Source organism: Macrotis lagotis, chromosome 7 (genome assembly GCF_037893015.1).
Source record: "Macrotis lagotis isolate mMagLag1 chromosome 7, bilby.v1.9.chrom.fasta, whole genome shotgun sequence".
In the NCBI taxonomy this organism is placed as follows: Eukaryota; Metazoa; Chordata; class Mammalia; order Peramelemorphia; family Peramelidae; genus Macrotis; species Macrotis lagotis.
This window is the reverse complement of record NC_133664.1, coordinates 158,353,277-158,376,785: the sequence shown is the minus strand read 5'-3', so window position 1 is coordinate 158,376,785 and position 23,509 is coordinate 158,353,277. Positions and strand designations below refer to the sequence as shown.

Here is a 23,509-nt window from a genome sequence, read left to right as displayed (position 1 = left end):
GAAAATCTACTCCCACAATTCAGTCCTCAGTGTTCTTTGTACAATTTGTATTCTCTCCTTCAGAAATTTTATCCACTACTATACCTTCAACTATTGCTTCTAAAAATTCCTCCAATCTGTATCTTTGATCCTTGCAACTCTCCTGAAGTTCAACCCCACAGTCTGAATTGCCTTTTGGTACTTCTGAAATTTTCCACAATCATATTCCCCCTCCCTCTATTACTTTCTCCTTTCAGTCAGTGATGCTATCACTATCATTAATACTAATAATTTTTAACTTCTCATTTTCCTTCTTACCCATTGGCTATCATTCACAAAATTCAATTGATCAATCATCCAGAATATCTTTCCTATACATCTTCCCAATTCTTTTCTCAACCCTAATCTGACTCCTCAATACCTAACATCTAGAACTGTCTAACAACTAGCAAAACTAGTACAATAAACTCTCACTGTTCAACACATGATCTCTCCCCTTTCCAACTTCTCCAACATAATACTTGCCTATAATTTGTTCCAAAGCATTTTTTTACACATCAACTTTGATTTCAAATCTTCAGTCATTCCCTATTGTTTAAAGGAGAAATTACAAATTTCTTATCTTAGCATTCAAGATTCTTCAAAATCAAGCCCTTACCAATCTCTCCAGCCTTAACTTCCATTACTCACCAACATACAGTTCCAGGAAAATTGGATTATTTATTCTTTCTTGAATTGCCTATACCATTACCTTCTATTGTATTTCCCTTCTCATTCCTTTCTACTTGTCTCAATCCAAAGACTTTTCATAGTCCAGCCTAAGTTTCATCTCTTCTATGAAGCTTTCCTCAAATATCTTCATTTTTACCTTAACCATGAATTTCTATAACATTTAGCATATACTTCTTTATTGTGTTTGTGTATGGTATAGTGAGAAAAGCAGGGTGATTGGTGCCAGTTACTGGATGATCAAGGGCAGTCACTGAAACTTCCTAAGTCTTGATATCCTCATTTTAAAGAAGAATATAATAACACTTAAGCTACCTTCTAGCGTTTTGTGAATAAAATGTTTTCAGGTTTACTTCCACAGTAATCCTAACATTTGTACCCTCTCCATTTATACAACCAGAAATTTATTTCTCATCACCTCTCACCTAAAATACTCTAATAGCCTCCTATATATTTCCAATAGCCCACTTCTTCAATCTATTTTGTCCAGTGTTGCAGAATAATCTTTCTAAGGAACAATCAAACTAAATCATTCACCTACTCAAAATCTAGGATGATTCCCTATTGCTTCAAGGATAAAATGCAAATTCTTCAGTCTGGTACTCAAAAGTACCCTAGAAGTTGTCCCAGGACTTGATTGGCACATGAGGTGAAAACTCAATGAGATTCCAGCTCCCAGGACTTGACTACTTGGTAATCTCTGGGCCACATTGCTTGGATCTCTGGTCACTTCCAAGCCATATGGAGTTAAGTTCTCTAGACTTCAAAGACTTCTCAGCACCAGAAAAATTACTATATTCTGCCCCCCTACTGACCAGATGGTCCATTTTGAAGCAAGGAGAACCAATTACCTAAGCAAAGTGCTACAGTATGCTTTTTGGCTAAACTTTTTTTGTTTGTTATCACTTAGAGTGTGGTATTCCCTAAGTGGAATGTAAAGTCTTAGAATTAAAGAGATTTTAATCACTAGTGCCTAGTATATGCCATCTAGCATACACTTGATACATGTGTAGTCACTAAATTGAGTAAACCATAAATACATATGGATATGAACTTAGTAGTAATATTAGTGTCAACACCTCATTTTGTCTAGAAATAAAGTCTTTTTAAGCCAGAAATTAAAGGGAGTATATAACTTTTCATGTCATCAATTTTACAATACCTCCCTCCCCACTTTGATTAATAATTGCCTCAGACAACCATTACATTCATGACCAGACTACAGTCACACTTTATTCTCTGGATTTCTGCCCAACCTGGAATCATAATCAAATCAATTCTGGAAAAAAGTATGTTAGTATACTCCCCTTAGGCCCCACTCACCATCCCAGAACTTCCCAAAGCAATTATTGTTTCCTGACTACCACCTCCAAATATGACCCATTTCCCTTTTTAGAATATGGGTTCCCTGAAGTCAGGGACTGTTTTGCATTTGTATTACTAGTATTTAGCACTAAGCCCTGCACATTATTAAATGGCTTTTTGAATACTTTTTCACTCATGCATTCAATTACAGTGGTAAGTTCCTTATGGAATCAGAAAGTGTTGCCTCAGTGACCTTGAAAAAAACAGTCACAAAAATAATTATTGATGTTTACTTGGGATTGAACAAATTGTATTCTTGAAAGTCAGCTAGATGTATTAGGAACACAGTGTGATAAAAGGAAGAGATGATTTTGGTGATTCCACCTAAAAAAATAGAGAAATGCAGGACTAGGAATCAAAGCAGGTTGATTATCGTACATATTAAAACTAGAAGAAAAAAAGGCTGTATTTACAATTTATATTTTCATAATTCTTTTTTGAAAATGAATTATATCATAAGTTCACATTATTTTATATGAACAATTAAGCATAAGAATAATTTTACCATGGTAAACCTTTCATGAAACAGGTCTGGAGAACTTAGTACAGAAATGTCTCCAGTTTTTTGTTACTGATGTTAGACCATCACCAAACAGAGGTTCAGGGATTTCTTCTCTAAAAGGTCATGAATTTGGGACCTTTTCTGCTTTACTTATGGAATTACTCATATCAGGCATTTGTACAGTCTCCTCTTAGTCTTTGGTTAGGGTGCAAAATTTTTATATACATTGTATTAAAGGTAAATTTCCAGCTACTAATTTACATAGATAAGTTATTTGAACAGATACTCTCACTTCTTAGCATCATCAAATTTTAAAGCAAAAAAAAAACCCAAATAAACAAACAAACAAAACAAAACAAAAAGCCTTTGGTGATCATCTAGTCCAAGCTAGATTAAATACTGAACAAGACCCGAATTTAAATATTGCTTCAGACATTCACTAGTTGATTGAACAATTCACTTAACCTTTCTCTGTCTTCCTTCTTCCATCATCTGTAAATGCAGTTAATAATTGTACCTATCTCCTAATTATAATGTATTAAATAAGAAAACATGCAAACCATTTTGCAAACCTTAAAGCACAATATAAATACTAAGTATTAGTCCAAACCTTTCCTACATGAGGAAATTGAGCTCCCCAAAAGCAAATTGACTTTTTCTCTTATAGGGAGTGAAAGACAGAATCAAGACTCTAGCCTCTGCCCCTTAAACCTCCGCCTATTGACCTCCAATCTAATACTATTTCCAGATCTATAGTACTTCCTTAACCAGTTTGATAAGATAATAAAGTGATAAGACTTTTACAGTTTCCTTTCCATTTTGTCCCCTGCTGTTCTTTCTTACTCTTCATCCCAAGCTTAGGTGATAGCTTATCTTTCTTGTAGGATTCTGAGTCCTTTTACCCTATAGTTTCAATCAGATATGCACTTTCCAAAGACAAATCTGGCTGTGATATTGGTCTCTAGATTTTTTTCCAGTATTTCTTCAGCTGGTGTCCTGCCCTTAGACCTTTTTTCTCTAAATGGAGGTGCTCTTCTCAGTTTCTATTCCCTATTCTCATGTCTTTTCTTACAATCCTTTCTAGTCTGTGTTTTCTTAGCTTTTTTTTTTTTTAATGTATCATGGAACCCTGTGGCATCTTCAGGCAATGCAGTAGTTTGGGACCTATTCCAGAAATAAGAAAGACATGAGCTTAAATTTGGACTCAGAGATTTACTAGCTATGACTTTGAATGATCCTGAGAAAATTCCTTCATCTCTGCAAGTTTCAGTTTCTGTAACTGTTAAATGAGGGTAGTAATAGCATCTATCTCACAGGGTTATGAGAACCAATGAGATAATAGTAGGTGCTTAATCAATACTTGTTTCTCTTCCCCTTTTCTTCCCTTATGAAGCATATGGACCCCTCTCAGAATAATATTTTAAATGCATAAAAATAAAATTTATAAGACTACAGAAGAAGCCAGTAATATTTAAATATAGTTGTAAAAATATTTTAACAGATTAACAGACCCCAATTTATGAATCCCTTTTAGTTATAGTTGTACTGATTTCTATCCACTCAACTGACATCTTTTTCCCTTTTGACCCTAATCTCATCCCTGGTTACCACATGTGTGATTGCTTGCTGAACCCTCTAGAAACTGGCATCTCCAAGGTCTACCACTATTCCCTTGAAAAATAGGGATACTTCCTCACAAACCTGTCAAAAATAACTGACTTGTAAAAAAAAGCCGCATGAAATAGAATGTATAGCATTACCATAATAATAAAATATTAAAATGAGAACTATGGGAAATAGTGAAATGGACATCACACTATAAAACACTATCTATGCACTCAGTTCATTGTAATGTTTTTTTACCACTCTACAAAGAGCAAGACTCACATACCTAGTACCCAGTTATAAAAACAACTCAATCAAAATGTTTGTATAATTTGTTGGGACCCAAACACCTCACAGAATGAACAGTGTAGATATTTATCATGATTTTATGAGTCCATAAGTCAGTAGTAGCTATATTTTAATTACATCATTATATTTCTTGTCACCCTTTTTTCTTTCTTCCTATTTAATGTTGGAAATGTATCCCAGGGAAATATATAGAAAAACCCCTACCTTAGAAGGTATAAGACACACACTTTGTTTTGATGACTTTCCTGGGAAACTCCAATCTTATTGCCCATTTTATGATGCCATTTATAGAAAAAGCTAGCATGCAGATTAGGGAATACTTTTTCAGGAAATAATTTAGTTATCACTATATACAGATTCCAACTGGGAAAAAGATTGCTAAAGAAATGAAGCTATTTCTAGCATGTGTTACTTAATTATGATTAATGTAATTAGTTTTGTTGATTAGCAGAAGGCAGCTAGGTAGTGCAGTAGATAAATTACTAGTCCTGAGAACTAAGTTCAAATACTTCAGATACCTACAAGCTGTGTATCTCTGGATGAGTCATTTATTTACTATATGGTTCAGTTCCTTATCTGTAAACTAGGGGTACACTGGAGAAGGAAATAACAGATCACTCTAGTATCTTTGCTAAGGAAACCTTTTGGATTGTGGATGCTGGATTGTGATGACTTTGGACAAGAGAGTGAGGTGGTTGATTTCACTTTGTGCAGCTCTCCCTCACACACACACACACACAAACACACACACAAACACAACAACAAAAAATAAAAGACAAAAGATACTACAACCTAATAAACCTTCTATACCATACAGCTCTCTATTGCCTTTAGGGTTATCCTCAATCTTGATTTTTTTAGACATTTTGATGTTCTACGATACATAGTCATATAGGGTCATGAAAATAGATAAAAAAGCATAGCAGAATAGAAATTTACATGCAGTTTTTCTATAAAAGAATCTATGTAATAATAATGAAATACTAAGACTCAGTCATATCAATTTGACCTTTATTTTCTTGAAATTTGAAATGGGTGACCAAAATATTAAAAATAAGTTGGGGCTCAGATATTTCAAATACCTTGCTCAGCCTACAAAATCACATCTAAGAAATTAGTTCTTTTTCTAATTTCTTAGTTTTCCTTGTATAAAGTTGCAATTTTTAAATAGAGGTTTGTTTTCTTTACTAACCAAGGATACAAATATCTCTGTGTCACATAATTTTGGAACTTTTTCACTTCTGCATGCTTTTAGTATGCCCTTTGTAGTAGGACTTGGCCTCTTTATGAATGAAAACAAAATGGGTTACTGTCTTTGAGTCTATATTTTCTAGTATCATTTCTGATCTGAAAGTTCTGACTTTGCTTATGAAGAAAAATGTTATCATGGATCATTCTTAAATAAGTGGCATGTTTTTAATATAGTATCAATTCAGATGAACCTGTGTGAATTTACTCTGTCCCATAATTAAGATCATTTTATGTGTACTATTCTATCAAACAAGATTCACTTGAAGAGAGGTAAAAGGAAATGAGCAATAGAAGAATAGTTATCTCAATTCTCAATATGTGGTTCAAAGATCATTGATGTTCCATAGACTACTCTCTTGTAGGATTAATGGTAACCTCATAAGTTTTTGCTTTGGACATGAATTAATACTGCACTTAGGATGTTTGATTTTTAGAAGATCCATTAATACAAAAAGCCAAATCTAGTCTTCCCTTAAATTTAGTGAGAATTCTTTTTTTTTGTAAAGGCAAATGTGGAAGAAGAGGTGAAATGTGTGATCTTTTTCTCTGCTTAAGTACTCCATGAATCAAAAAGTTTAGGAAAAATACTCAACCATTTATAATTAAAATATACTAGCTGCTTTTGATACATTTAATCATACTCTTATACATATTGGAATAATTAAGGTTACCTACCTACAAGTTAAAAAAAAGAAGTTATGGGACAAAAGAGAAAATAGCTTAAAAAGCGAATGTTTAATTCTTTTTTTGACAATTTAGAACTGAATTTAACTATGTCTCTGTGGTGAAATTCCAAATAATACTGTCATTGATGGAGAAGAATTAAGTTTCATGTCATAATCTAACCAAGTTGTTGGGTTTGATTGTTTTCACCCTAGTAGAAGGAGTTATTGTAGTGTAAGTAGTTTAGTATGTTCACTACTATACATAGAATAATTGGGATGATAGATAGATAGACACTCTAAAAATTATCTGATACTTCAGGATTCATATGGATCACAGAAAATAAAAGCTTCTGCCATATTCTGGCTCTTTTCTTTCTTTATCTACTTTGCCACTAACTCTGAGTGGTAAAAAGTGACATTCTTGCCCTACCAAAAAATAATGAATTCCACCTGACATTTTAAACTCTATATCTAGTTCTTCATCATCCTGGAATGGTATTATTTATTGAATTGATATCTGGTCATTTTAAATCCACAGGAGGTTCTTGAGTATATGTAGGTAACTCATTTAGCCTAAATAAACTGAGTTCCTTGTCTTCACTTAACTTTTTGATATTTAAATTTGATACTTAAAAATTTACTTATCATGCATCTTGATGGTAAATAGACTAGAGGGATGCAGATAATAGGTATTCCTAATAACCACATCGAAGAGGCCTTACTGAAATGTTCTTAGATAAACTCTCTTTGGCCATGGTCTTCAATTCACAATTTCTTCCATTCTTACTGTAACCAACTTTTACTTCTTACTGTGCCATGCTTAATCTAGTGAAGTCTTCTATTATACACAGTAACAAATAGCTAGACTAAAATAACTTGGTTTGGTGACTGGAAAGCTCTTCAAGACCATTCTTTCTATTTCTTGGGTCTGTTTGCATCTTAGTCATAGCTTTCTGGAGATAATCAGACTTTCTATGTTATTACATTAACTCAGAGGACAGCATGATATAAAGAAAAACTTAGGTTGAAGTCTTACTTTTGAGATATCTGACTGACTTTGAGCATTTCTTAATCTCTCAACTACTCTGGACAGTTCTCTAAACCATAAGTTACTGGGAGGTGCTGGCCTGCATTGCTAGAGGGCATTTCCTTAACCAGAAATGCATGAATTAAATGAATGAAAAAGTTTTTGTTAGCCACTTATCTTCTCTAGCAAATTACTAAATTTTGGATTCAAACAGAAAAGCAAGATAGTTCCTATTCTGAAGTAGTTGGTGCTGTAATTGGGGAAGACAACCTGTAAAAGAAACTTCAGCTGCCAGGTAGATAGAAAGTCCTAGAAATCCTAAGAGTACAGCATTAGAGTCAATGCCTAAGCCCTATGGTACTTTGTTTTCAAAAACAGGTCAAGTGGTATTACAGGGCATAGAAGCAAGGATGATTTTATTCTTTTTTTCCTTTTTTCAGTGATGTCTGATTCTTTGTGATCCCTTTTGAGGTTTTATTAGCAAAGATAGTGGGATGGTTTACTATTTCTTTCTCCAGCTCATTTTATAGATGGGGAAACTGAGGCAAATAGGGTTCAGTGACTTGCCCAGGGTCAAACAGCTAGTAAATGTCTGAAGTCAGATTTGAACTCTTCTTCCTGACTAAGTCTGGCATTCTACCAATGCCACCAAGCTGCTCAAGGTAGATGATCTATAAATAAAATCAAAAGTCCAGTCCCTTATTTCCTAACCTAATCGTATGAATAAAATCAAATAATAAAATTACTAATGTAAGCACAGTTAAGTATTTGTATAACTTGTCATCAATTGAATAGGTATAAATATGTGATTCTTCTAAAAAAGGTAATATTCCACTCTATGACTATTATCCTCAAAAGACCTTTTTTCCTACAAAAAGGTTAATTATCTTGAGTCTAGATTATATATTTGAGGGATGATTGAGGGTTAAATGTAATTAGAGAACTTCAAATGTGAATAATTTAGAAAGTAATCACAGAGTCAAGACATTATACTCAAACAATGAATGAAGCATTAAGCATAATTTACAAAATTTATATTCTTCAATTTTCAACTTATAGAGTTTGGAATAAACAAAAAATTTACATAGAGGAACATTTTCAATGTCTCTCATTTAAGGTTAAACATTATTTTCCATAAAAATAATGCCATTTTATATTCATATAAATATAGCATATTTATAAAATATGCTAATACTTAGCAAGTAAACAATCATTTTATTTTCATTATAGTTGCCTCTTATCTTCTGTCTCTGGAAGAGAATTCATTCTAAAGGCTTATTAACTCAACAGACAATTATTAAAAGTCAGCATCTAGTTTTCAAGTTTGCCTACTGAATATCACATTTTTGTTTTGTCTAATTGAATGCATGGCTCTTTTTGAGACACTAATATGAACATCATTGCTATGATGTGAATATGTGAATAGTATTATCAAGGGATATATATATATATAGATAGATAGATATATCCATAATTGTATTTATTTAAAATTATTTGATTAAGAAGAATTTTAGTGACATCTAAACTTTAATAAAATAATACTTTGATATGTAATTTCATTGAAGTAAATATTTAAAATGTTTCCATAGTAGATGGAATACTCTCTATTTTTCAGGAAAATTTTATTGATTTGTCTATTGATTAATAAAATGAATTATAAGTTCATTTTTTCAAATAAAAATCAATTTAGGATAAAATAATGTCTTATTTTATATTAGATTTAGGATTTTCCCACCTTATAAATGTATTTTGTAAATATGAACTTTGTTATACAATGTTTCTTTTGATAACATGTAGTTATAATGATTTATATTACTTAGGAAGTAATCCCCCCATTTTAAGTAATTTCAAATGTGGAATTTCACAATATATTCCATAATAATACTTCTCTTGCTATTTGGCCCAGTGCAAATAGCTAGATCTAAAAGTATTATTTAAGAAACTAGGTATCAGGGCAGCTAGGTAGTGCAGTGGATAGAACACTGGCCCTGAAATCAGGAGGCTCTGAGTTCAAATTCTGCCTCAGATGATTAATAATTACCTAGCTCTGTGACCTTGGGTAAGTCACTTAATCCAACTGCCTAGCAAAAACAAAACAAACCAGTGTCTAATTAACATTCAGTTTTCAAGCCTGTCTGTTCTTCTTGTGGATGCTATGATATGTATCTGAAAATTGGCACTGCCTCTGAGCACAATATTCAAGTATACTGTGTACTATCTTTAGTCATTCAACACTAAAATTATATCATTTTTATTGTAAGATGTGATTTCTGTGTTTTATTTTTCAGAGCTTCCATATGGCTGGGAGAAAATTGATGATCCCATATATGGCACTTATTATGTTGAGTAAGTCTTGAAATATGATATTAATTTGCTATTAATATGTTCTAAAACTATATTTGTTTCTCATATATTGAATATATGTGACTTAAATTTCCTTTTATTTCCATTCCATCTTTGAATTCTCAACAAATAATCTGCCTGTAGCATAGCCACACTGGCTTTTTCCTTATTTTTCAGGTTGGCTTATTTGCTACTTCTTTCCTTTGAGGATTAATTTTAAAGCACCTGGTCCAAAAGTGGGTTTCAAACTATGCTGTTCAAATGGGAGATAATTAAGGATATCAAAGTAAATGTCACTTGCCTTCCCATCACAGTAAAGGAAGCACCTGATTGTGCAAAAATGATAGTCGATGGAACTGAGTTATATTTTCAAATTAATTAAATGAAGTGTGTGTCTTCCAGATGAAGAATAAAGTAAAGGCTGAATTTTGTTTTGCTTACTAAAACCCATTGAAAATTGATGGTACTCTCTCTGTTGATATGATTTTTATATGACATATTAAGAGATGGAGGTTCATTGCTTCAGTTTACCTCAGCACAAAGTTTGCCCTATTAAGTAATTTTCTTTCTTCAATAAGGGCAAAAAAAGTGTTTGAAGATAGGTATATATTTTGTGGGGAACTAAATTTAACATCAATAATTTTTTGACTATTTATATGATTGTACTTTCCTGAAGTGCTCCCTTTCATTCAAAAAGTTCATATTATTCTTCAGTTTGTGTAGTACAACCAAAGATGTAAAGATGATAAGGAACGAAATCTACCTATTTTGTAACAGAAATCAATCTCAGTAAGCAATAAAGATGGTAGTAAGTCACAATAACCTTGTTTATTAATGCCCACTTTTCAGACATCTTTATAGCTAGAGAGGAAAGAACTCCTACTGGAAAGGGTCAAAATATGAGTTCTAATTTTGCCTCTGCTTCCAGAGCCACAACTAGCACTACTGGCATCTGGGGCAGATGTCACAAATACATCTGCAGCAAGGCACATTCAGTTTGAAGTACATGGAAGAAGGAGAGATCTTAAACTTTGGGGCCCAGGGTAGGAGAAAAGACACATTTTTATAGCTTCCTTTGAAACTAATTGATCTTTCTAACTTGTATGCTAAACTCAGTTGTTTCTATTTGGTCAAGGAGTACAAATACTATTTAGAGCCTCAGTGCAAAGCCCAGGGACCCTGGCATATTATGGCTCTATATGCTATAATTAACTTTCAATAAATCACCTAACTATTCTTTTCCTCAGTTTCCTCCAGTGTAAAATAAGGAGATGATATTAGGTGTTCTTTAATTTTTCTTCTAATTCTAAATCTGTAGTGAATTTTTAAAATAATTTCAAGATTTTTGTTTTAACCTCTTATGATAATGCCCCCTTTCTTTCTCTTCCCTTCCTACTGTATCACCATTTGTTCCAATTTCTCATGTCTCAAAACCTGGTCCAAATTATCAGTTCAGTGCAGTGAATTAATTATATAGGCAAGATACTGTGGTGGGATTGAGAATATAAAGAGAAGGGAAAAAAGAATGACTTTCCCTGCCCTCAAATAACAAACATTCTACTATGATATTAAAACAAGGACATATACAGACATATACATGAATAAATAAGTAGAATGTAATTTGTAAAAAGAACTAACAGGTGAGGTAGGGAAGGGGAATCCAGGGATTTCCCTGAAGAAATGAACTGAATCTTGAAGCAATCTAAGAGTTCTGAGACAGTGTTTGCCAGGCATGCAACATGTCTTGTGTAAAAGCAAGTTGATGGGAGAAGAGCTGGTGTGCTTTATTTTGTTTTGTTCTGTTCTTAATCAAAACTGCATATGTTCCCTTGCAACTTCTACACTCTCCTAGTTTTATCCTTCCAAGGGTGAGCAGTACAGATCTCTTCTCTCTTCTACACAATGTTGTTGTTCATTCATTTTTCAATTGTACCTGACTTTTGGGTAACCCAGTTGGCATTTTTTTTGGTAAAGTTCCTGGAGTTTTTGCCAACTCTTTCTCTAACTCATTTATAGATGAAAAATAAACAGAGTTAAGTCCAGGGTCACATAGTTAGTATATTTCTGAGGTCAGATTTCAGTGCAAGAAGATGAGTCTTCCTGACTCCATATCTGGTACTCCATCTACTGTACCACCTGTCCCTTCTACACAGTGACCCTTCTAATATTTGAAAACAGTCATACTGTCCCACCTTAATCTTCTCCTCAGCATTTCCTTCAGTCCATCCATATATGTTATGATTCATCTAATCACCTTCCTCAGGTCATACTCTAGTCATTGTTTACTGTTGCTGATGCTGCTGCCACTACTACTAATAGTTTTACTATTATTACTCCTACTACTACTACTATTGTCACTACTGCTACTACTACTACTACTACTACTACTACTACTACTACTACTACTACTCATATGACACTCTAAAGTTTGAAAAGTTCTTTACACAGGATTACCTCACAACAGTCCTGAAAAGTTGCTACAGGTATTTTCATTTCCATTTTTCAGAAAAATTAAAACTCAGATTATAATATTGCCTATGATTATGCTACTATGTGGTATTAAAAGGCAGAATCTGAACCCAGGTCTCTCCTAAAACCAAATCTAGTTTCCATTATAATTGTTATAGTGCTCACAGTACTAAAGATATGGTTTGAGCAGATAGTATAAAATATTATTGTTCTCCTATTCCTGATTTCTATGCCTTTTTTAAAGTAGATTTCATTTGCATTGGCTCTTTTAACTATCATATCATACTTTTACTATCTGGAACTTGTAAGTCTACTAAAACTTGCAGATTATTTTTAACCCCAACTGCTCTCTAATTATCCTTCAGCTATCTTGTAATTCTGAAAATCACTTTTTTTAATATCCAAAGGCAAGATTTCTTAATTATTTCTATTAAATTTCATTTTGTTATATTTGTCCTGTATTCCTATCTTTTTGGTTCCTGATTCTACCATTAAAAGACCTAACTATCTCTCCTACCTATGATATATCTGCAAATCTGGCATCAATTCAGTCTGACATTTATTAAGAGCCTATTTAAATGGACAGTACTAGTGATACAAAGATAAAACAAAAAGCAATTCCTGGTCTCAAGGAACACATATTCTATCTAAATATCTTTTCTCCAAGTCACTGATAAAGATGCTAAAAAATGCTGAGCAAGGCACAAATCCTTCACTAGAGACTTTCGTCCAAGTTAACATGAAGTCATTAATAATTACTCTTTTATACTGGTCAATTAAGTAATTCAGAATCTATCTAATTCTACATTTAATTAGTGGTTTCTCTCCTGTATGAACAGCATGATGTTGTTCAATCATTTCAGTCATATTCAACTCTTCATGACCCCTTTGGGGGTTTTCTTGGCAAAGATGCTGGAGTTGTTTGCCATTTCATTCTCCTATTCATTTTACAGATGAGAAAGCTCAGGTAAATACTTCAATGATTTGCTCAGATTCAAACACTAAGACCAGATCTAAATTCAGGAAGATGAATCTTTCTTACTCTTGGCCTGGTGCTTTATCCACTGTGCCACCCAACTGACCTGAATAGAATGATAGGCTTTATCAAATTAATAAAATCAAGGTAAACTAAACCTACAGCAATGATATCAAACTCAAATAGAAAAGGAGAAACTAAATAGCACATAAAGATCACTGCAAGTTGTGTGTTGAGCTAGCAAATCACATGTTAATATTATTTATTTTCTATTGTATTTTTATTTATTTTTTTAGAGATTTCTCAGATGCACTTAAATCTGGGTGAACCACATCTGACATACAGAATTCCCCTAAGGTAATAGTTTGGCAATGTTTTCCAAAAAAAAGAAACAATTTACTATGGCATGGTCCTAATGAAACTATGGTGGTTCTTTGTAATCAGCACTTCCTTTTCTAGATGTGAACAAGCCATTCTTTTGCTAATACATTCTAGATTTATGCCAGATATCAAAGCCAAACTAAGTGATCCAGAATTTTTTGAATACATTCTCTTTCCATTTTGAAAATAGATACATTGTCCTCTTCTAATTTTGTGGTATCACTTTGTTTTCAAATGCAATGATGAATTCTCTTGATGCCATACCCATTAAGTGTTCATCCGATTTAGAGAAAGAAGGGAGTTTATACATCACAAACCTTTCATTTTTTCAAAAAGAAAACTGAAGTCCAAAATGCATAGATAACATATGCGATCACACAGGTGGTAGTAATGATCAGAACCAGGGATTTAAAAGCAGATGACAAAAATGAAAATGAAGATATTTGGAGGCTATCAGTAAAATAATTATGGGACCACTAAGTTCCACTTACTTCTCAGTCTAATCATAGTATATACTGTGTAAGTATGTTTACATATGTGTTCAATTACCACATAACTATACGCTTTCAATATTCAAACCATTCAATACATTCAATGTTCCCAGATTAATTTATCATTGTAAAAACTATCCAAGGAATGTTACTTCTATTCAATTCACTGAATTTGATTGAAAGTGCCTGTAACTATTTTAGCTGAAATTCAAGGCACTTCTACTCCGTGTAAAGAAAAAGAACAGATGTGAGACTTAGAAGATGTGATCTTTATTGCATTTGCTTGCCAAGTACACTGAATAAGAATTTCCCCCCTGGTATAAATCTGTTAATCACTCTCTCATACCTAGTCAGCACTTTCCAATCTGGTCTCCAACAGGGAAATCCTTCTCTACATTTCTCAGTTTTGACATACAAAATGGTGAAAGGGCAAGAGTTCTATTGCATCCAAGTTTTTGTTAATAGTCCCTTTCTTTCTTTTGTTCATTAAAGTGTTCATATATAAGCTCCCCCCCATCTAAGAACTTAATACCATTTACAGGCTTCCAAAAGATCATTTACTGAATTAAACCATAGCAATATCTACACCTAACAGCACCACTCCCCCTTCCCCAAAATTTACTGCCTCATGTTTTTATCATGTTATACAACCATAGGTCAGTTATAACTTGAAATCTAGATTTCATTCAATTTTGTGTGTCAGTCTTTGAGGAAGATCTGCTCAGGTAATTGATATATCTTTTATTATATGACCAGTGGTGTAAATGTGTGTATAGTGACATAAGGCTGAAAAAGCCATGGTTTTTAAGTTACTACAGGCAGAGCAGGGTGGGAGTTGGTGAAGAGAGGTGTGGAACTAGGTTTACTGAGTTGAATTTAATTCAGCAATTCTATACTGGTTCTTAGCTATAAATCTAAAGAGGATTCAGTTCAATAAGTTTTTAGTGAATGTTTATTGTATATGAAGCACTATCCTAGGTGTTATGAATACAAAATATAACATTCCTTATTTAAATATTCATTAGAGGAATAATGAAGTACATGCATAATTTTGGTACAGAAAACAATAAGATCAAAGGAGAGATCTAAACAATATATTTTAAGAAATTTGAGAGGGGGGAAAAGATGAAGGAAAACTTCCTGAGGAATGCAGCACCTGATTAAGACCTTAAAATAAGAGAATTTCATCAATTAAAAATATTTGAAAAGATTCATTCCAAGCACAGGGGATTGCCTATCTGGAATGTACAGTGGTGACAAAAAAATCAGGAAATGTGTGAAAGCAATGATTGTGAAATAATTCTACAATTGTAGACAAGAACAAAAATGTGAAAGGCCTCAAATGCCAAGATTTCATAGCCTAATTTTGAAGATTTGGAAATGACACGATCAGGCTTATAGATTCATATTTTGGCAGACATGTAGATTATGGATTAGAGATTATCCATTGGTAACACAGAAGTATCAGCAAACCTTGGCAACTTAATATAATAATACATAATAAAACAATTATATAATGATAATAACAGTAACAAATGGTATTTTTACAGTAATCAAAAATTTTCAAAAAACTTTCTATACCTCATGATACCATCACTAAGATAAGTACTACCAGCATGACTCTCCCTATTTTACAGATGAAGAAAACAAGATGTGCTGAGTGGTATAAATCATAGAATAAAAAATGACTGAAGTTTAAACCCTAACTGAGTGGGAATATAGCAGTGCATGAACATAAAGAGGGAAGTTGCAAGTTAGGAAAAGTGATGAGTTCATCTTGGGACAATTTGATCTGGGATATGAGCAAAATATCCAGTTGGAAGCCTCTAGCAGTTAACTGGAAATATCGATTTAGAGCAAAGGAAATTGTATTGGAGTAAGTATAAAGATTTAGAAATCAACTCTACAAAGATAATGTTTGCTGCAATGGGAGTCACTGGGGAGAAAGTTAAAAGAGAGAAAAGAACTGAGATCCAAGACTTGGATGATGCCATTCTTGGGAATAGGAGGATGAACTAGGAAGGGATGAAGAGACAGAGTGCTCAGGTAAGCAGGAAGAGAACAAAGGGAGAATAACCTTACAGAAGCCAAGAAAGAGGAGTGGAGCAAGATAAAAAGGATAGATAGTAAACAGTATTTAGATCTGCCAAAAGTTCAAAGAGAATGAGTACTGAGGAAAAGTCATTGGATTTGGCAATTAAGAGGCTATTGGTAATTTCTTTTTTTGACAAACTGCATCATGTAGCATTTGGCACTCTGGGAAAGAGAGGTTTGATTAGAAGCCAGATTACAATGGATTTGGAAGTGAGTGCTAAAGAAGTTTAGAAATTAAAATGATAGCTTGCAGAAGAGACACAGTTAAGGGAAGGTTGTTTTGTTTTGTTTTGTTCTTAGAACTGGAGAAACTAGCAGATTTATTTATAGGAGGAAAGGAGTTAGGGTATTTTCTGTGAGAACAAGGTCCAAAAGAAATGTGAGGGATTAAGATAAAAATCAAAATAGAGAGATTAGCCTTGTCAGATGAAATCAATCCTCTTTAGAACTAATATGAGTTACATTCCAGCCTACTGCTACCACAGATAAATTAAGTAACAGTTAATTCAATTCACCTAACTTTTATGTACAAAATTCTATTTTAGTTCCCAGGAGTATATGGCTTTATGGACATAATTTCTAGTCTATGATTCTACTGTGTTGTTAATAGAAATTATTACTAGATGTATGATTTTAAGGCTTTATTCTGATAATTCAAACAAAAACTATATCTCTGTGAACATTTTTGAGCTGAAATTTCCATATAATTGCAATGCCTTGATTTATTTTACTTACATTGATTGCATGATATTTATTTTACATATATACATTTATAGCACTTGAAATAAAAGGGATAGTTATTAGTTCTATTCAGTCAGTATAATTAGTACTCACTTTAACTGGTGATTTCATTAATTAAATACCTCATTTTAGAGTTTAAAATTTATTCATTCAGATTATCATATTCCATTTTTTATTATCATATATGTAAACAAATACAGGAGAAAAAATTGCATGAGAGTGAGCTACCATCTTGCACTTGAATCGTAGTCCAGTTTATAGAAGCTTTATGCTTACATTTTTGAGATCTCCATGCCTTGGGGTATTTTTGTGAAAATGAATTTAGCTAACTCCTTTCAGTTAATTATAGAAACTAAGCTGGAAACTTAAAAGTTACAGTTGCCATAGTAACTCACTCAGTTACATTTAATGTTTGGTACATATTCAAGTATACATGCAACTGTAAAAATAATTATTCTTGCTACTATTACAAGGTTAGTATCATTGTGAAAGAAGGTTTTTTCTAGCTTTGTCCATTTAATATAATTGTAATATGCATTTGACATAAAAAGAATCAACATGATTTCTGTTATTATAGTTCTAAGGGTCCCAAAGTATTTAATCCATTTATATGATCATAAGCAAAGGAATCCACTCTGCATTTCAGTTGTGTGCATATATATGTATGTATGTATGTATGTATGTATGTATGATGTATACAAACTGTTAGGAGAGTCCAAGTGTAAAGATGTCAGAAATATAACCGACCTACCGCTGACTAATACTGCTGTCATGGTTCTCCAATAGCATTGATTTGTACCTTCCCTTCCAACAATGTCAGTCACAATCCATTCATGCCTGCCCATCTTTTATGAATCTTATTGGAATCTTTCCATAAACTGCTGCTAGTTGTGGCCTCTGAGATGGAGAAGAAAAATATTTCCTCTTTCACATGCTGGCTCTTTAATATTTGAAGACAGACCACATTTTCAGAAATAAAAAAGGATGCCCTTCCTCAATCAAGAGAAAAATCTCAGGATTGGCTAACCTACATAGTAACTACCACAAGATTTTATCTCAGAATCCTCAATCACCATCATCATCACCACCACCACTACTATCATCATCATCATCATCATCATCGTCATCATTATCAAGGCAGAGATCTGAAAGGAAGGTCAGTCCTTTCCACAGACAACTTCTTGGAGCTGATCAGCAGCATCATTTCATTTCAAAATACCAGTATCTTGGTATCCACCTTTCCCAAAAACTACACTATTAAATGGCCACTAATTAATATGCTTTCTTACTTCATCTGCAAAAGAGGTATTCACCAAGTTTCTAGTCTATGTAATAGCAGTCTAATTTTTTCCCAGCCTACATCAAAGTGTTGGTGGTCCAGTACTTATCAAAGGATTAAGCTGACATATAGATGTGAACTAGAAATCTAACTAACACCAGTCTTAAAAGGAGAAAAACATGAGTTCTTTTAAATGAAGGAAAGAAAGCAGGGGGAAAAACTATAAAGTTAAACAGCTGTGACTTTTGTACGATTTTTCCCCCATGTGAAATTATGTCTGCTGGCATAGATTTGGGTTTTAATGGCAGTTACACAATTTGCTTAACTAGCTAGGCCAGAAGACACAATTTCATAGGACAGCTTTCATGCAAAGCTGTCTCCTCTGGCAGAGACAGGGAAGTAAACCATATAACTACAGTCAAAATTATAGTGGGTACTGGCAGATGTGATTTTCATGTAAAAATTTGGGGGGTTTTTTATGTGATATCACATCTGCTACTATAAAATGTTACTCATGAAATTCTAGGAAGAAATGAAATTATATATATATATATACATATATATATATATATGAATTCAAAAAAACAAAAATAAAAAGCAATCTTAGTCTACATTCAATATGGTCAATGTTCTCCAGTCATGATCTAGTTGGTCTAAAACCTAAAATATTTCTGAATTCTATGAGTTCAATATACCATCCATAAGTATGAACACAATATGTTTCTTTCTTCCATTCCTCAAAAGTCACTCCAAATAGTTTCTCTAATATTCCAAGGAAATGATATCTATCCTTTCATGAGATAAAGCAAACAGTGTCAGCATAAGGCAAACATAAATATATATATATATATATGTATATATATATATATATATATATATCCAATTTAAAATAGGCAGGTAGATCTGAAATCTGAATTGTCCTTTTGACCTTAACTTGCTTGTTATTAAAGAATTTCTGTTTTTCTTTCCTATTCAGAAACTGATTTTTTAAACCTTAATTTTTTCTTTGGCTGTCAATAGGAACCTATTAAAACAAACAAAAACCAAACCTGTCTTCTTTAATAGATTAAACTTATACAAATGATAGCTAAATTTTAATGCTTTGAATCCCCCAAAGCAATTTATATAAATTATCTCATATGATACTGAGGATAATTCTATAAGGTAAATAGTATAAAGATTGCTATTTTACGTGATTTAATTAGAATTATTTACAAATTAATCATTTAATTTTCTAAATTGAAATGAACTCTCAACCTCCATAAATAGAGATGCTACTTGTAAGACAGGAATGTGGACTGAATTGCCTCTTTTGACATCTGTTCTCATGTTAACCATTCTGTTAGTTTTAAATAAAAAAAATTAAATTTGAGGAAATATTGTTGTCTTAGAGAATTCCATGTTGTTCTTGGGGCTATATTCAAGTACATATTCAACAAAGGCATCTTTTTTTTTGATGAGTACTAGTTTTTCCAAAATACTCTAAATAAATGAAATGAGAATTGCACCAGACATGAGCTGAGGTGTGGTGGTAGTGGTTAGAGAGGGGGCAGGGATGTTTGTAGTATTTTTCCTGCCCATGAGCTAACCAAATGATTTTAGTTCCCTCGTTGGATAGTACTTCTTTATACCTGAATGTTAGGACTATTCAGTCATTTTCAGTCCTGTCTAACTCTTTGTGACCCCATTTGGGGTTTTCTTGGTAGTGATAGTGTTATGGTTTGCTCTTTCATTTACCAGTTCATTTTCCAGATGAGGAAAATGAGGCAGTGTTAATGGACTTACCCAGGGCCACACAGCAAGTAAGTGTCTGAAGTAAGATCTGAACTCCAGAAGATGAGTTTTACTAATTGCAGGTCCACTACTCCATGGACAAAGCCACCTAAATGACCAAACCATGAAATATTCTCACCTGCCTTTCTTATTGTTTTTTAATTTATCTTTATTTCTGTACAAATGATTTTTTAAACATTACTAAAGTATTCTTAAGAGTAAACCTAATACCACCTCCCCCCCAAAAAATATAGACTCTCATGAGAAATAAAGTAAAGGAAAGAGAAAAAAATGTGCTTCATTCTGTGTTCTAACACCACTAACTCTGTCTCAGGGTGGATAAGTCCATCAAAAAGCTACTTCCATATTTTTCCACTGTTGCTGTTGCTGATCTCAACTCCCTCCATTCATACCTCCCCACTACCATATACTACATTTTCTCTCTCCTTTCATTCTGTCTCTCTTCAAAAATGTGCCATAGGGTAGATGAGTGGCACAGCAGACTGATCACTGGCCTTGGGGCCAAGAGACCCCAAGCCCACATACCACCCCATGAGACCCAGCAACCACCCCCCACACACACATGGTCCTGGACAGGCTACCCAATCCTAGCCTTTTTCAAGAAGTAAAAAAGAAAATGTGTTATATCTGACCACTCTCCCCCACGATTCACCCTCCCCTCCATCACTCACATCCCCACCCTTCCCCCATCCCCCTTTTCTCCTTTTTACTCTAGATGTCTATACCCCATTGAGTGTATATGCTATTTCCTCTCCAAGTCACCTCTGATGAGAGTGAAGGTTCCCTCATTCCCCCTCACCTTCCCCCCTTCCATATCATTGCAATAGCTCATTACAATAAGAAAAAATATCTTATTATACGAAATCTTAGCCTATTCCACCTCTCCTTCTCTTATTCTTATTACATTTCCCTTTCAGCCATTGACTCCATTTTTACAGTATATCTTCAAATTCTGCTCTCTCCTATGCTTCATCTATAAAAGTTCCCTCTACCTGCTCTATTAAATGAGAAGTATATGAATGTTATCAGTATCATTTTTCTATGCAGGAATACATGCAGTTCATCATCATTAAGTCCCTCATATTTTCCCCTTCTCCTCCACTGTCTATGCTTCACCTGAGTCCTATATTTGAAGGTCAAACTTTCTGTTCAGCTCTGGTTGTTTCAACAGAAACAATCAAAATTCCTTGGCTCATTGAAAGTCCATCTTTTCACCTGGAAGAGGAAGTACAGTTTTGCTGGGTAGTTGATTCTCGGTTGCATTCCAGACTCTTTTGCCTTCTGGAATATTATATTCCAAGCCCTACGAGCCTTTAATGCAGTTGCTGCTAAGTCCTGTGTGATCCTGACTGCAGCTCCACATTTGAATTGTGTCCTTTTGGCTGCTTGTAATATTTTCTCTTTGACTTGGGAGTCTGGAACTTGGCTGTAATATTCCTGGGGGTTGTTTTTTTGGATCTCTTTCTGGGGGAGATCGGTGGATTCTCTCAATTTCTATTTTGCCCTCTACTTCTAGTATATCTGGGCAATTTTCCTGTAGGAAGTATTTAAAAATGAGGTCGAAGCTCTTTTCCTGATCATGACTTTCAGGTATCCCAATAATTTTTAAATTTTCTTCCCTTAATTTGTTTTCCAGATCAGTTGTTTTTTCAATGAGATGTTTCACATTTTCTTTTAATTTTTCATTCTTTTGGTGTTGAAGTATTGTGTCTTGACTTCTCTTAAAGTGATCAGCTTCCTTTAGCTCCATTCTACATCTGAAGGATTTGTTTTCCTCACAGAGCTTTCTTCTCTCTTTTCCATCTGGCCAATTCAGAGTTTTAAAGCATTCTTCTCCTCAATAACTTTTTAAACTGTTTTATCCATTTGACCTATGCTGGTTTTTAACATGGTATTTTCGTATATATATATATATATATACTTTTTTTTTAGGGTTTTTTTTTTTGCAAGGCAAATGGGGTTAAGTGATTTGACCAAGGCCACACAGCTAGGTAATTATTAAGTGTCTGAGACTGGATTTGAACCCAGGTACTCCTGACTCCAGGGCCAGTGCTTTATCCACTGTGCCACCTAGCCACCCAGTACATGTTATTTTCTTCAGCATTTTTTGGATTTCCTTGACTAAGCTGCTGACTTCTTTTTCATGTTTTTTTCTGCATCTCTCTCATTTCTTTTCCCAATTTTTCTTCTATCCACCTTACTTGATTTTCAAAATGTTTTTTGAGCTCTGTCATAGCCTGAGCCCAATTTCCATTTTTCTTGCAGTCTTTAGATGCAGAAGCTTGTACTTCCTCATCTTCAGATTGAGTATTTTGATTCCTCTTAGGCTCATAGACAATGTATTTCTCAATGGTGTTCCTCTTTTTTTCTCTCTTTACTCATTTATCCAGCCTATGCCTGGTTTGGGAGTGCTTCCTGAGCTTTTGAGTATTATTGGGACCCCCCACAAGGATCTCAGTCTGTGAAGCTCTGTCTTCCCTCCTGGTCTGTGAATGACCACAAGTGCACCCCTCTGCCATGGGGCTGAGATGGGGGGGGCTATTCTATGGGGGGGCCTAGACTGTAATCAGGATCTAAATGTGGCCAGAGCCCTAGAGTCCTGTTCCAGGTACAGAGGACAGACCTCTGAAGTCTCTCTCCATTCTCCTACCTTTGGTGGGCTGAGCACTCAATTGTCTGGGGGCTCCTGCTTACTGGCTCCAAACCTGCTTCCATATCCTGGATCTGGGCTACCACATGCTGATATGACCATGCTGACTGCTACAACTGCCCTGAGATCCTGGGTTTCATGTGTTCACTCTGGCAGAGGTCCCCTCCTCTGATTCTCCAATTTGTGCCCTGTGCTCCCTGGGATGTAGGACAGGAAATTGCCCCAGCTGCTGTGAGCCATGGCTCCCAGGCAACCTGGGGGCTGCCTCCAGGAGGCTCAAGTTTCTTCACTCTGGCAGGCTGCCCCTCTAACCTCATGGAGCAGAGCCTTTCACTATTTTCCAGGGTACCTTGGTCTGGAGAATTGCCTCACTGGATCTTTCTGTGGGTTCTGTCTCTTGAAAATTTAGTTAGAGTCATAATTTTAAGATTTTTGAAATATCATGGACAGGCTCTTCTCCTGTCACCATCTTGCTCCACCCCCTCTTGCTGCTTTTTAAAAAGAAAACCAAAAGAGTTGATTTCACTTTAGAACAATACAGGAAAGCAAATTCTTTTTCAAAATGTCTTTCTCCTCTCAGCTGCCACAGACCATTGCTACAATTTATGGACAATTACTTTTCAGCCTTGTAGTCTGTAGATATTAAATGATTTGTGATCATTGCTTCCTTATCTAATCCTCTTAGCATAAATTTCTAAACTGACTATTATGTTGTCTTTCTCAAATTCCAAATCAGCCCTTTTCTTCCCCTATCTCTAGTCTTTTCCCCAGTGGCAGAAAAGAGAAAATGAGCCTTGTCCATATCTTCCATTACTGACTTTCAGTCAGAAGACTTTTCCTACATTTTTACTCATAAAGT

General features: G+C 34.2%; 1 protein-coding gene across 1 annotated transcript in view; it reads left to right on the top strand.

The window, feature by feature from the left end:
• MAGI2 (membrane associated guanylate kinase, WW and PDZ domain containing 2) overlaps positions 1 to 23,509 on the top strand; it is a 1,847,576-nt gene that overhangs the window by 1,391,925 nt on the left and 432,142 nt on the right. The window contains exon 7 of the mRNA XM_074194021.1: positions 9,721 to 9,778. Coding sequence (XP_074050122.1) covers positions 9,721 to 9,778 — 58 coding nt within the window. The remainder of the gene's footprint in view (positions 1 to 9,720; positions 9,779 to 23,509) is intronic.